General features: G+C 40.3%; 1 protein-coding gene across 1 annotated transcript in view; it reads right to left on the bottom strand.

Moving 5' to 3' along the window:
• Positions 1-15,991, bottom strand: part of MGAM (maltase-glucoamylase) — a 91,871-nt gene that overhangs the window by 33,919 nt on the left and 41,961 nt on the right. Inside the window, exons 14-24 of the mRNA XM_077850194.1 lie at positions 15,182-15,266; positions 13,705-13,822; positions 12,250-12,421; positions 10,288-10,404; positions 9,576-9,730; positions 8,012-8,096; positions 7,161-7,217; positions 6,502-6,626; positions 3,613-3,701; positions 2,894-2,943; positions 2,160-2,327 (exon numbers count right to left, since the gene is read on the bottom strand). Of these exons, the coding sequence (XP_077706320.1) occupies positions 2,160-2,327; positions 2,894-2,943; positions 3,613-3,701; positions 6,502-6,626; positions 7,161-7,217; positions 8,012-8,096; positions 9,576-9,730; positions 10,288-10,404; positions 12,250-12,421; positions 13,705-13,822; positions 15,182-15,266 (1,221 nt within the window). The remainder of the gene's footprint in view (positions 1-2,159; positions 2,328-2,893; positions 2,944-3,612; positions 3,702-6,501; positions 6,627-7,160; positions 7,218-8,011; positions 8,097-9,575; positions 9,731-10,287; positions 10,405-12,249; positions 12,422-13,704; positions 13,823-15,181; positions 15,267-15,991) is intronic.

Here is a 15,991-nt window from a genome sequence, read left to right as displayed (position 1 = left end):
TCTAAATTCACAAATCCCACTCCCCAGAGCAATGCTTTGACAGTGAATGGCACAGCCTTGATTCAAGGATCTATAGGACACACTTTGAGAATCAGATCTTTCTCACCTTGGCAGCTAAGACCATCCAAAATCTGATGACAACTTATTTGGCCACACTGATCCCCGACCTCTTCTCGTTATATAATCCTTGCAGACTAATGTAAGGCTGATCTCAATCCTTCGATTGGCTTATTTTGAAAGAGACCAATGCTCTTTCTAGGAAAATGGTGCCCTTTCGCGGAATACACTGCTAGTTACCTGCCTTATATAAAAGTTCTTTTCTGACTCACTATTTCAGCTTAGAATATTAAAGTTCATGATTAAGAACTAAATTTTTAATCCACATAACATAGCTGTGGCCATAAATGGGCAAGTACAAGTCCACTAGGAGTTGCTGGCTCAGAGTCTCCTTCTTCATTTAAGGGCTTGCCCCTTCCCTGCACCTTTTCCTTCCTGACTCTTCTTTCATTTTGCAGTAATAGGGCCGCAACAGCTGGTACTAAGCAGTCACTTCCAACCAACCCTGACAACCTCGAGCGACTGAACCAAGACCAGCAACTCACCACTTTCTAAACTTGTTATTGCATGAAGAAGAGAATCCCAATTTGTTCAAAGTCCCATTTTGCTCAGTTTCCTATCACTTGTGGCTGAATGAATCTCTGTCTGATACACCCTCATTCAAAGTCCAGCTTAAACCCTGATTTTTCTAATGGCTTTGCTCAGCTACTCCATGAGGCTTTGAACATTAAATCTGGTATAACGTAAGTTAACGTTTCCTCTCTTGCTTTGGATTGCCTGTCCCCTTCCCAGTAGTGTCACATATATAAATTGTATCTCTCCACCACCCAAATTCAAGCACCGACAGTTACTTTGCTCTTACATTAATTAATTTACTTAGCAGGTATTTATTGAGCTTGTTTTGGTATGTGCACATTTCAAATGGCTCGCACTTTGCCATAACTAACCATATAGTGCAGTTGTCCTTTGAATAACCCAGGTTTGAACTGCGTGGGTCCACTTACATGCATCGTTCTTTTTTTTTTCAATAAATACACTACAGAACTGCAAATGTATTTTCTCTTCCTAATGATTCTCTTAATAACATTTTCTTTTCTCTCGCTGGCTTTACTGTAAGAATACAGTGTAGAATTCAGATGATGTACAAATTCAGATGATGTGTTAAGCGACAGTTTACCCATTAGGGTTTTTGATCAAAACAAGTTGTTAAGATTCGGAGTCAAAAGTTAGTTATGAATTTTTGATGGCATGGGGGGGTCAGTGTCCCCCATGGTGTTCAAAGGTCAACTGTATTATTTCTAACTTTATAATGCACGCATCCTCAACCTACACTGGAAGGCAAAATGGCCAATGTCATCAATACCTCATTATGGGAGAATGCCAGATTTACTTATTTTCTCCAAATGGGGAAGATCCCTCACAAACATGCTGACCCAGGAGCTCCCAGTCCCAGGTCATCTGGAGGGCCTGGAGTGAGGAGGACGGGGGAAAGGATATTTCATAACACTAAGATACCAAGTGAACAGATTACAACCTGCTCAGGAGCATCAAGTCTCATTACACCTGATGAAAAATTATTTTTTATCCTTATCTAACCAAATAAGTAGCCATTAGCTAAGCTGGTCAGATTCTTTGACTTGAAATATTTCTTTAAAATGCATATGTTGGAGAGAAATTCCATATCTGAGCACAGTAAAAAAAATGCACTTCAAAATTTTAATTAATGGGGATCTCACCTCCCACTTTGCCTTTCTAGCTTCAGCCAGCAGCTTTCAGACCCACTTTCCCTCTAATCCTGTCCCCCACACTCCTCACTCTACTCTTCTTCTGTCTCCATCAGAGAGAACAGAAGACTGATGGGCAAATAAAGGGAATATGGATGAAAAGACCATTTTATCTTATTCCAGTTTCTCAGCAGCTCCCTGCTCCCTTCTAGCTCTAGCTTACCCCTTGCTTTTTTTTCCCTCTCCTAACCCTCTGACTTCCCCACCCCAGACCTCAGAGTGTGTCCTGGTTCTTCAGGAACCCATGCAACTTTGGCAAGAAGGAACACCATAAGCTATGAATTCTTGATAAACTATCTCAACAAAATGAATTTTTACCTGTAGGTTAGAATCATAAGTGACATTAGGAGAAGTTTGACTTGGGATACCATTGTGTTTCACTATAACATTGGTAGGTTCCTGGGTCCCAAGAATTTTAATCTCTTTAAATACTAAATTATTGGGGTCTTTGTAAGTTGACTGCAAAATCTTCACATCCAAGCGGTTCTGCAAAACAAACACAAAGGTCTGCTGATTGGTGGCCAAGTCCCTCAAATGTTCTATCCTAGACCAGATACCCAAAACTTCTTTGAATGCCTCTTAACTGTCTCAAATAACATGTGCTCAAGGAGTACAAATTTATTTTAATACTGCCCTGAACAAAAAAGAGAGAAATACACACAGAGGAATTTTTAAACTGCATTTTAAAAGGCTGGCTACTTTGATTTATCCATATCATTGCCTCTTTTTACTAACATGGATGATTCAATTATTGAGAGTTAAGTCATAAATTGAAATGTGCCCATCTAAGCACCAGGTGATACATAGATATGCTGAATCACTATATTGTACACCTGAAACTAACATAATACTGAATGTTAACTAACTGGAATTAAAATAAAAGCAAATAATAATAAAAAATAAAGTTCTTTTACCTTCACAAAAAAGGAAATGGACTCATCTATAGTCATAAAGGCATGTGAAACTACACATATAATTACACATGTACACAAACACACATGAGCTGTCAGACAAAAGCCCACACCTAAGATTCATTAAAATGTGCTACTTACTTGGGTGACAGAAAACTCACATAAGAGATAAACTTGATTGGCCACAGTATCTGAAAGTGCAAGGAAGGTGAATCAACCTCTGACTTGCCCACCACAGAAGAACAGATGACCCCTCGGCTGTATCGAAAGCTACATCTTGAGAATGACAAGATTATAGACAGGTGTCCAAGGCCAGGCCACTTTTTTTTTCCTCTTCCTTCCCACCTTACCCTTGAAAAGATTCCCTTCCAAGAGCTTCCAAGGCAGATGCCTCAAGTGAATCTATCCCCTAAGCTTGAGCCACAAGAGTTGTTAATATATTGGAGCCAGAAAAATGTGTAAAGAAGCATGACCGGATACAGGCACATGAGAAGAATATACTCTCACTCTGCCTCACTGGCATGGGTATGTGTTTCTTATCATCAACATTTATGCAGAAGTATTTTAGGGGAAGAGATCTACAGTTAATGGCAGGAATAGTCTTGAAAACATCTCTTTCAGATGCCTGTTGACAATAAAATGAGAGCCTGTATATATTGCTTGTTTGATGAGAGCATTTTAAGAAGTAGAAACATGTTTTCCTTCTATCTGAGGTCCATCTACCACTAGCAGTGAACAGTGCAACCCAAACTAAAATTCTCCTCTGAGTGATTAGCGTTGCTGTGCCTGGTGAGATTTCTCCCCCGCTGAATGACCAGCGGGAAAAACTCACAGATGCAGGTTGCTGTAACAGTGCTCACCTTTAGTTTCCCCATCATCCCAGAAAAGTTCGCCTTTTGCTTCTTTGTTTTCATCCAGGGCAATGATAAGACCAAGGGGGTTCCGGCGACTGTGGGAAACAAGATTTAGAGACTTAAGACTCAAAGAACTTTGCCGAAAGAGCTGGGAATGTTGCCATCAGATTTCTTTCCTTTTCTTTTTTTTCTTTTATGCACCAACCGAAACCAGTTTAAGAGAAAGAGAGAAAACACACGTGCAGGAGTGGTAGAAGGAGTGAGAGAACACTGGCCTGACATGGGGCTATATCCCACAACCCTGAGATCACAACCTGAGCCTAAACCAAGAGTTGTATGCTTAACTGACTATACCACCCAGGGGCTCCCGCCATCAGATTTCAAATGTGAAAGGTTATAGCAAATGGCTCGCTTTTCTCCAGGCACAAAAGCAAAATCAGCAGGCGCATCTTTCTCTAGAATCAGTAACATCACAGGAGACAGAAGTACTGCGAACATTAGCAATAAACATCTATGTAGAAAGCAAGAATTTAAGTGCCAGCATCACTGTGATTGCTACTATAAAACTTGCTGATGCAACTATTATTTAGAATGCAGACTATTAGAAGAGAAAGAAATTCTAGACAATAATTGTCTCAGCCTAATTTTGGAGTTCATACAAGGGAAACATGAACTACGGTTGGGGGAATAAATTTTTGTTTTCCTGCCAAAGAACCATTTTGACTCAGAAGGCAATAAAATACAATAAAGTCCATCTATTTAAGGCAACTTTCCTAATTTTATTATTTATAATTAGTTCATTTGGAGAGGAAAATAAAACATTCGAGTTTTCTGCTTTATAATTTAAAATATGAAACACAAAACAGGACTTAAAAAGGCAATGAGGTAGATAGGCATTGAGAAAGAGGGAAAAAGAGCCATTTCATGTGGAAGCCCTCCTTGTGTCACCACTCCCTTGACTACTTCCCAGCTTCCTGCTCCCATTGGTCCCTCCCTGGCCTCACATTTTATATTCTTTCCCTGGTCAGCCCTCCAGTGTGCCCTATGAAGTCAGGTTCCATTATCAATCAAATCACCTGCTTTTTCTTAACACATATGTATTAAGTAGCTTTATTTGTCAGCAAGTCTAAGAGATATAAAGACAAATAGATCATAGCCCTGTTGATGGCCTTAAATATTGTAAGAAGGACTGAACATATTCACCACATAATCAAGACAGGAAGTAGAGGGACATACAAGTCAAAAGACTTATATGGGAGTCCAGAATGGCAGTTCCAGCAGTGTGGCTGACCAAATATTTTGGGGGATACCAGGCACCCTGAAAGATGCACCCAACACATGATCCTTAAAGGTTGCTTAAACTGCCTTCAAGATGATAGCAATCCTGACTTGCAACCAAGTAAAAAGGCAAGATCTCTCTGGAGTAATGAGACCCCACATTTGGACCCTTAAGATCACTACATTTGGGGGAAAAAAATGACTAAGCACACAAGGTAATAAGCCAGCATGAAAGAAAGTTTGCAAAAAACAATGAACAATAATTTGGATTCTCCAAAGGATTTTAGATAATAGAAATTTCAAATACAAGGCATAAAGTAACTATGTTTGAAATACTTAAAAATATTGAGAAGGAAAGAAAAAAATCCGCTAGGGAGCAAAAAATAATTTAACAGTATAGCAAAGAGAAAAAGTATTAAAAAAAGTTTGTAGTGGCAGCAGGCCCTCTGCTGGAAGAATTGAGGAAGATTTCTTGCAGATGAAATCTTAAATTTGGAGAATGTCTAAGAACACACCAGGCAAAGGATGCTGGAAAGGGTCATAAGTGCAGAAGCCCAAAAGCAGTCAAATAAATAGGTATGCCTGGGAATAGCAAGCTTTTGGGCATGGCTGGTCTACAGGTGTGTATTCAGATGTCTCAGGAGGCACAGTTAACTTGCAACTAGATTGTGATTGGCCTGGAATACCCTGCTAATGAAAGAATTTGGACTTCATGTAGGGAAGCAACAAGAAAAAAAAAATCTTCATTCTAGAAAGATAATTTTGGTATCAGTATGCAGAATAGCCTGAAGCTGAACAATAAGATAAAAAGAAACCATTTGGTATGAGATGTGAAAGTATTTGGCCTCATTATCATAACAAGTCTGCAGTTTAAAAAAAAAAAAAAAGTCTGCAGCTAGAAAAATTTAGGTGGTAAGGAAAGTTGAAAAGAAAAGAAAGATTTCTAACCTCCCAGTCTATTAAAGACAAATAATACTTTGAGACATATGTAAATGTGTACGTCATTAGTACAGATGGAATCTAGAATTTCAGAATCAATGAGTCATAAAGGAGAAATCAGTGAAGTGATATGAGATAGACTTGAAGTGAACAAGTAAATTTTGTACCCTGTTCTGCATCACAGGAAAAGAAGTGGTTCAGTGGGAAGAAAGGAATGGGAAATTGAAATTATAGAGGAATGGAAATGAGAAAGAATGGGTCAAGAGCATAGCATAATGGGTTACCAAGCAGGTAGAGTAATCAACAGACCCCATTTCCCTGGAACTGAAAGGTTTACCAAGACATGAAACTTTTGGTGCTAAATTTGAACCGGTCCTGGGGAAACCAGGAAGGATGACCACCCCAGCGGTCAGTGTGTTTTGAGGAGAAATGCAGGAGGTTTAAGGAAGGATAGGGATTAAGTTCTTTCAAAATCCATCTTGTAAATCCCAACTTCCTCCAAAGAGGCTGAGAGAAGGGACAGAGTATGATGGACACACACACACCCCAGTCCTCCCCTCCCCGCCCCCACATGCCACAGAAAGCTTCAGCATCTTCTACACCGGCAACAGATGGGAACAGAAATGACCAGCTTCGTCAGCAGCCTCCCCCTTAAAGGAAACTCCAACCATGCTCTACCTGGCCACCGTGGTGGTGGCTGGCTGTTGTGTGGGAAAGATGTGGCCTCCGCGAAGGTGAAGTCCAATTTTGTCTGCAGGAAGTCCCATCTCCACTCTTTGCTTCCTCCATCTTGCTCGGGCCCCCTGATGCAGGCACACATGTCAAGCACCTTGGCAGGATGGCACATTCGCACCCCCCTCTTACCCAGGTGCTGAGTTATCTACAGCTCTTTTTTTTCCACCTGGCTGACCTACTGTCTAGTCAGACAATCAAACGAGAGGAAGGAAACAAAATAAGAACAACAGGTTTTTCCATCACTTGGGCATTTGGGGGAGCATTTATGTCATGCTGAGGCTATCTGACATATATTAGATGAATGGGTAGTTTTAAACAAGTTAGCTGACACCTGACCACACTGAACCCTCCACTGAACTCTCCAATATTTGCTCTTATCTTACTGTTAAATAAAACATACAAAAGTGGGTTTTTTTTTTTCCAGATCTCTTCATGACTGACATTAAGTGATTTAGGCTCACTTTATCAACTGTGCTATGAAATTATAGAAAACAGTACAAAAACACTCCTTGGGGTACTGATAGATGTTCCTCTCTCCAGGGAGGCATCTTGTCTATGCAGCTGTGGTCTTGAGGAGTTTAAGAAAAGTCAAAGCTACTTACAGTCTCATAATCGTACCAGACGGCATCGGGTATATAAGCCATCACTTTCTCTGCACCCTGAAATTAAAACAAAACATCATTCCTTGTGGCACAGTCTCTGAAGGGAATAAAATGGATTTCTTAGCATTCCCAATGGAGCTTCTTAACCATATACTGAGAGAGCATAAACATCCTTTCTTTTCTCTGTAAAAAAATTGTGTCTTTCTTCCGATAGGAATAGTAGAAGCAATAACTTGGCAACCAAAAGAAAAATCCCAGGGGAACCACATTAGGAATAATAATATTTAAATATATGTTGTGGTAAAAATAAATAATGAAATAAAATAAATATATGCTGTGGTAAAAATTCAAGCTTTACATGAACTCATGTAATCCAACTGTCCCCAGTGGCAGGTACTCTCATGATCTCACCTTTCCAGCCAAGGAACTCGCCCCAGGGCACATGGTACTAAGTGAGGCAGAGGCAGCAATCACACCCTGATTCCACCCAACTTTACAGACAGTGCTGGACCCCTGCTCCATTCTGCCTCTACCTCAAGGAGCAAGTAGGATCTGCTATGAAAATCTGATGACAAATAGGACCATTTCTAGCCCCAGAGCCACCATTAGATGCTTCTCCAGTGACTGGGAACTTGATCGAGGAAAAAGACTCATATAGAAAAAAAGATATGTAAGGAACACATCTCCAACTTCACCAAACCTCAGCACACTGTCTTCAAGGCCGACTCAGCCATAGGGACTGCAATCAGACTTGGAATAAAGAGAAGATAAATGGTTCCAGGAAGAGAAAAGTTTGGAGGGTAGCAAGAACAGAAGCAGAGACCATCCGGGTGCCTCTGTGGGACACTTACCTCATCCAGAACTGGAGTGATGAGGAGGCCGGGTCCCCATAAAAACTGTTGGTGTACATCCCACGTACTGCTATCCCCATAGAACCTGGAGATCAAGAGACGTTCACTGAGATCTGGGCCAATGCTTCCTAATAACCCTCCCCACAACTGTCCAAAACATACAGGGTGCCTGCCTGCGGTAACCCCCCACATTATTCTGGGACACCCACTCAGCCCCTGCCTTGTGCTCTGGCAGACAGATTCACTTTTCCCAACCCATGCACTCTCCTTCTCTTCTCCCTGGTTAGACACAGGTGCCTATTACAGGACATATGCGAGGCAGGGTCCAGACTGTAAGTCTATTCACCACATCCCCCTTTCAATAAAATAAGTAAAATAAGCAATGCATCTTACAACTTCAGTTGACTATCAAGAAGGAACTGGGTACGATCACAATTAGCAGATAATTTAAAATTCTACCCTTTTAGGGTATCTGCCTTTTAACAGAAAATTCCAGGAGATGGTAAAAAGTGACTCAAAAATAATGAATGTGGGATCCCTGGGTGGCTCAGCGGTTTAGCGCCTGCCTCTGGCCCAGGGCGCGATCCTGGAGACCCGGGATCGAATCCCACGTCAGGCTCCCGGTGCATGGAGCCTGCTTCTCCCTCTGCCTATGTCTCTGCCTCTCTCTCTCTCTGTGTGACTATCATAAATAAATAATTTAAAAATTTTAATAATTAATGTGTAATAATAGTAATAATTAATAATAATAATAATAATAATAATAATAGCAGATATGTGCCTGAGAGCCTAGAATGTCAGATCTGTAAGAGAATTAACTGCATTTTGACAAGGAAAGTGTCTTTAGGGCCCTTTTTCAGAGTTAAGTTGGAGATGGCAGTAAAGGCTGGTAGTAAAGATTCTGGAACTCTAGAAATCCTCTGTAATATTCTTATTCATATATAAATGATAAGTTCATCCTAGAACCTAAACATAGTGTGTTACAGAAGACACCATTCTGTTCAAGCTATCAAATCCTTTAAACTAAGAATCAAGAAAAGAAGGATGAAAGAACTTAAATGATTTGTCTAAGTTAGTTGGTGGTAGAACAAAGACCTCAAAGTCCTGTGATTTTAGTCTACTTCTATCCATAATAGGGAGCAGGCTATTCCACTTAAATATACCTTAAATATACCTCTAGAACAGTATGGAGGCAGCAGTGGCCTTGCAAATGCCAACTGAATATTTCAGTTAAAATATACATATATAGATTGGGATGCCTGGGGGGCTCAGTGGTTGAGAATCTGCCTTTGGCTCAGGGCATGATTCCAGAGTCCCAGGATCGCGTCCCACATCAGGTTCCCCACAGGGAGCCTGCTTCTCCCTCTGCCTATGTCTCTGCCTCTCTCTGTCTCTCTCATGAATAAATAAAATCTTTTAATAGATATAGATATAGATAGATATAGATATAGATATAGATATAGATATAGATGTCTGAATAACCACTTGAAGTGTCTCAATGTCCACTCTGATATTTGGGTCACCAGTCACACTAACAAAACCCCTTTGGATGATGTGAACTTACTCATGCATAAGGGGCCTGGCCACTGTGTCCCCCCGGCTGTGGGCACGGTAGAAGAGGGTGTAGAGGTAGGGTAATAGAGTGTAACGGATGTTAAGGTAGTGCCTGGAGGAGTTCAACAGCAGAGAGTCAGCTCCAAAAGAGGCAGGATCCTGGGCCTGGGAGGAAGAAGAGGTTGCCATTGTGATCTGACTATGAATAACTGAAGCATCTGGAGAACTCCAGACCCCATTCATCAGAACCAAGAGTTCCCTTCCCCAAAGGCCTGGGGCCTAGGGTGTGAACTCAGCCTCTGAGCAGCACAGGTGGGTAGAGGGAGATCCCGTCACCAAGTAAGTACCATTCTTCAGCTGGCAGCTCATCCAGCCTCATTCACACTTAGGACTTGCTCTGTCAGGGGATTGTCATTTCAATCATTTAGAAATATTTCCTCATCTGATTCTCATTACAAAATGAGCAATGTAGATAGAATGCACAGACATCTGGTAAGAATCTTCACAGACCCGCCACCTCCTTGACTGTAGCACTACCAAGAGCAGAGTCTGTGACAGCAGAGGATTTTCATGGCGTGCCAGAGGCCCTGGTTAATTGCAAATTAGCCTAAGTGAAGCACCAGGTAGGAGGCTGGCTCAGCAGATGTCTTGGCGAGGATGCAGCCAGATCCAGCTCTAACATATGTCAAATTTATCTTAATCATGTCTCCTGGGAGACTTACCTTGTAGCCTTGGCCATTGTGATTCCTGGAAAATGGATAAAATGCTCCCAGCTGCATCCACCTCCTACAGAGCTCCTCAGAGGTGTCCAGTGCAAAGCCACATATGTCAGCACCCACCTGGAAGGACACACAGACAGGATATATACCTCATTTCCATCATCTCGCCCCCTTTGCTTGATATCAGGGACCTCCCAACTTCACTTTGCCAATTTTTACTGAGAAGGGTTATAGAGTGTGGTCAGAATTGGGTCACATCCCATGTTCACTCTTTTACGTATATTTTTTTTAGGTGGGGAGAGAGAGAGAGAGAATCTGAAGCAGGTTCCATACCCAGTGTGCAGCCCAACACAGGGCTCCAGTCAAAATCAAGAGTCACACACTTAACCAACTGAGCCACCCAGGCACTCCTCATGTCCACTCTCTTAGAAGACCATGACAAAGCTACTTCATTTTTCTTTGCCTCAGTTTACTCATTTCTTTAAAGTGGACATTAATTACCCACACAGGGTTTTAGTAAATGACATAATGGAAGTAAAACACTTGACATACAATAGGTCTTGTTTTTTAAGGATTTATTTATGAATTTGAGAGAGAGAGTGTGTGTGAGTGTGCAGGGGGGTCGGGGGGCGGGGGGCGGCAGTTTGGTAAGGGCAGAGGCAGAGGGCTAGAAAATCCCAAGCAGACTCCCCAGTGAGCATGGAGCCCAAGGCAGGGCTTAATCTCACAACCTCGAGACCATGACCTGAGCTGAACCAAGAGGTAGACCCCAACGCATATTGTATGCCCTGCCATACAATAAGAGCTTTTTGATGGGTAGAACTAGAATTACTGCTGGTATTATTATTTTGGCCACATCACTATCAGAATTAACTTTCCAAAGCCTAATCGGATTCTGTCACTCACTTATTCAAACATCTCCAGGTCTCCTCATAGCTTAGCTAGCACCTCCTCAAAACCTGGTTCCAACCCACCCTTCCAGTATCACTTTCTACGCCAGTCCTACAAACCAACCCTTATAGACACATAAATTCTCCCCCTTACTACTTTTCCTCATGTTTATTTCTCAATCTTAAAATGACCTCCCCAGTAATCTGATAAACCCACTTTTTAAAAAAGATTTTATTTATTTATTCATGAGACACACAGAGAGAGAGAGAGACAGAGACATAGGCAGAGGAAGAAGCAGGCTCTCAGCGGGGAGCCCAATGAGGGACTCAATCCTAGGACCCCAAGATCACTCCCTGAGCCAAAGGGAGACACTCAACCACTGAGCCACCCAGGCTTCCCAAGATAAACCCACTTTTTAAGGGTAAACTCAAGTGCAACCTGTTCCATGAAGTTTCTCCTGATTCTCTGTGTTCCTTGTAATCTTGTCAGAATTAAAAAGTATCTTGTGCATGATTTCCCTCAACATTTAATTTATATGTCCCTAGCTTGTCATAATTATTTGTTTATATATTTTATATATAAGGGAAAGAGAAGGTGTTTCTGTTACTATATTTATGCTTTTCTCTACCCTTACCATGCGTACCTAGCTTAGTACCTTGCACATAGTAGGAGTTCCATAGATACATATGTTGAATTTAACTAAAAGATGTCAAACCCCCCCCTCTAGGGACCTGGCAGCATTATGTTTTCTTATGTGGGTGCTGGATACACAGATGTGTCTAGCTTGCAAAATTCATCAACTACATGCTTAAGTATATGTATATGTTTTTGTGTGTGTGTTATACTTTAATAGAAAAAATGTTCCAATGATAGCACTTCAAGGGTGCACTGTCTTCTTCATAAGTCAGTGCAGGAAAGAATGTAGTAATATCAGAACTATAATGATATAGATGAAGCCATTGTTCTTAAGACATTAAACCCCAGGGCCAGGAAGGGTGGGAAAGATGAGCTCCATGCTTTCAGAATTTTCTGTAATGAGGCTTTCTGGGAATTAAGGTTGGGCTGAGGACTCACCATTGGGATACCAAAAAGGTTGAACTCGAGCATGCCAGGGATAGACCACCGAAGATCGTTCCAGGTGGCCGCATTGTCTCCTAACCAGTGGGCTGCAAACTTGCCAGATCCCGCAAAGGTAGAACGGGTTAAAATGAAGCTTCTCTTATTAGGGAACACGGTCTTGACAGCTCTAGAAAGGGAGAGAAACTTAGAATCAATGTGTGATCTCAGCATGACTTGGCCCCACAGATATAGCGACCATGCCGAAGATCATTCTCTTTTAGCTCTTTCTAATAGGGTTAGAGTTGCTACAGAAGCAGACTGCAGCATTAAGTATATTTACATTTTGTTTTGTTTTGTTTTAAGTATATCATTAAATCTTTAATTTCCAAGATTTTTAAAAGCAGCCTTGAAAAGGCTAGTATCCAATTTTTATGGAACAAAGGTGAATATTTTTTTATAAAGGTGAAATTTATCTTTACATAGATGTATAAACATTGATCTTGCACATTGTGCTATTTTAAGCATATGCAAAAAATGACCTTAGGAACAGCCTTTTGGAACTTACATTCTTTTTAAATAGAAACACTTTGGCCATAATTTTGTAATAAAAAAAAGACATTTTAAATTTATAGATGCTTGTGTGTACTTTTATAATTACTTATCATCTAATTTTTAAAATAAGAAGTCTACACATATATTTTAAAAATTTTGCTCTACAATTTTTAAAACAACTTTCAAGAAGGCTAAACATATACTATGACTTTGCTAATGAAGGAATGTGGTTTTGTTCTGACTTCCTGCTGACAAAGTTACAGTAAAATCTCAGTACATTTTCCTCACTGTAGAACTTGAGTCTATACACCAGGGTAGACAAAGCACAGTGGAAGTTGAGCCAGTATCTAAAGCCCTGAAGCTCATGTAGTCTATAAGTTACTTTACCCTCCATACTCCATCTATACAGTGTAACAGAGAGGAAAATACATGGGTTTTGGATTCATGCAAAAATGATTTAAATTTTGCTTTTACAACGTCTTAGCTGTTTGCCCTTGGTCAAGTTACTTCCCTTTATTTCTTCCAACCTTCCACTCATTCATATATTCATCCATTCTTTCTTTTTTTTTTTTTGACATTATCTGTCAGTTCAAAATTTATTTTCTCCTATAGCTTAATGGAAATAATTTTTTTAAATTCTATGCATTGTCTTTTTTAATTTAAGTTCAATTAGCCATCATACAGTACTTCATTAGTTTCAGATGTAGTTTTCAAATTTATCCATTCTTTCATTTTATACATTCCACAAATATTTATTGGATTCCTTCTTCCTTATGTGCCAGGTAGTTTATTCATTCATTCAGTAATAATAACCACATTCATTTTGCAGAGTTCTTAAAAATAACACCCTAGCACCTGGAATCTAACAAAGATCAATAATTTGATCATGTATTAAGTCCGGAGCAGCAGTGGCCTTACTCTGCCGTGGCGATCGCCATGGAGTAGCCATACAGATTGTGGACGTCGTACTGCTTGCCCCAATGCTGCACTGCATCCATGCAGAGACTCTTGGAGAACAGGTACCCATCCAGGATTCCTGGGGCAAAAGAGGGATAAGTCAGTGAGAGCCTCAGATGCACATTCCCTGCTCCTGGACTGTCATATGGCAGAAACTGGAATCGTGGCACTTTGTGTGGGGGTTTACTGTGGCCATCCTGCAAATGATCACACAGCGTCCTCACTATCAGAGGGTTATACATTTGGAGTAGTTTCTCTGATATATAAACTGTGCTGCCCCCTACACATTCTTCTACCCTGGGCACTCACGTTGACTCAAAGCAGGCCTTTGGAAGCCAGAGGATCCAGTTAGACTTGAAATTTAATCTGAATTCTTCTAACTGAGCCAAATCATGTGGTTTGAGAATAGAAATATTTGATGAAAGTGTAAATTAATTGTTCACTTCTTCTTTCCACTGACCGGATTGTATAAAGGCTACCTCCCCAATATCTCTCATACTTCTATTCTTTTCTGCTCCCATTGTACCATCCTGACTCTGATCCCAATTACCTTTGCATCTTAACTACTGCAGTAGTTTCTTAATGGCTTATTTACTTCTGATCTATTGATCTTCGAATTCATACTGTACTAACACCAGATTAATATATCCCAAACCATTCAACTATCCTATTTCCCTTATATGAAAACATAAATAGCTTCCATCGCCAAAAGAATGAAGTGTGAACTATTTAGCCTCCCACCCAAATCCCTGGCCCACCTGCCCCAATTTCCTATTTTCTCATTAGACTAAAAGTCTTCATAAGATGCCATAATGCTAGCACCACATTCTTTCCTTAATAAAGATAAAATATATCACTGATCCTCTAGCTTCCTTCAAACTACAATAAATGCCATGATTCCAGGGCCATACCCTGAGAGATGGTGTTGTTCAAAGTTCAATCGGAGCTCAATAGCATCATATTCACTGACTCTGACTTTGACCTTCAAAGCCTGGGTTCTGGCTTCTTTTCACCCTACAGTTCATGTCTGTTCTTCACATTCTTGGTATCACCAGACTTCACCCTCATCTGAAGACCAAGCCTGGTTATCTGGACTTTCTCTTGTAAGCCCTGACCTCTGGAGATACTCACTCGAGAGTAATAAAAACTAATCACTAGCCTCTGGCTTCTGTACTATATGTTCTTTGGACCTTCCCCTAGAAACAGCCCAGACTGTAGGTAAAAAGACTAGTGGCCTCCATTTAATTTATGCCTCATTTAGGAAAGCTTGGAGTGCTTTGATTTTCTTTCCTAATTTTTGGTATATATTACCCACATTTTCCTCTCCCTATGCACATACATGTACAAATTTCTTTTCTAGGTTGTTCATATCTATCCTTATGAATGTAAAATACCAAACATGCATTGCCAATTTAATCATACTACCACCAAGACTTACTGGGAACAAATGGGGGATAATTTAGATGGCTCGTGGAACACCCTGAAATGGAACCATCAACAAAGTTGGAGACTTCATTCATATCCTACAAGACAAAGAGTAAAACTACCATGACGGAAAAGTAACAAGCCCCCTTATGTTGTACTAATGTTTATCTCCATTTTTTTTTTTAAGGAATCAGAGAAATGATTCTAGATATTTCTTCTTTAAAGAGGTTCTTATGCACAAGACAGAAACAGATCTTCCTGTTTTCTCTACCCCCTGAAGGTTTCACAAAGAAGTCTTAAAATCCCTTCAAAATGCTATATGCTGGCTAATGGAATTTAAATTTTTAAAAATGCTTTATGTCTATAATTGTGGGAAATGAAACATTTTCAAAAATATTAGGTAAAAAAAGATCTCAGTTTATATGATTCCATATAAATGGAAATGAGCATTAAGGAGGGTACATGATGCAATGTGCACTGGGTGCCCGAATCAACTTATACATTCTCCATATTTCCAAATATAGCTATGAATGCACATGCATATCAATACATATATACAAATATATACATAGAGAGATGAAGGGGTAAGCCCCTGCCAATAGCTGAGCAGGTGAGGGGTCTGGTAAGATGCACAGCAAAATATTCGTGGTAGATGTTTGCAATTGATAACTTTTTAGAGGGGCTTTGCTTTCACCCTTTTAGCTCTCTGTATTGTCCTAATTTTCTACATTTCTCTTAAAGATAGAAAAAAGTTCAACTCTAGAGCCCCCTAAAATTTCCTGAATGTCTGCTGCTTTGCATTTGTTTTCATTTGATATTATAG

Source organism: Canis aureus, chromosome 15 (assembly GCF_053574225.1).
Source record: "Canis aureus isolate CA01 chromosome 15, VMU_Caureus_v.1.0, whole genome shotgun sequence".
Taxonomy (NCBI): Eukaryota; Metazoa; Chordata; class Mammalia; order Carnivora; family Canidae; genus Canis; species Canis aureus.
This window is presented reverse-complemented; position numbering and strand designations above follow the sequence as displayed.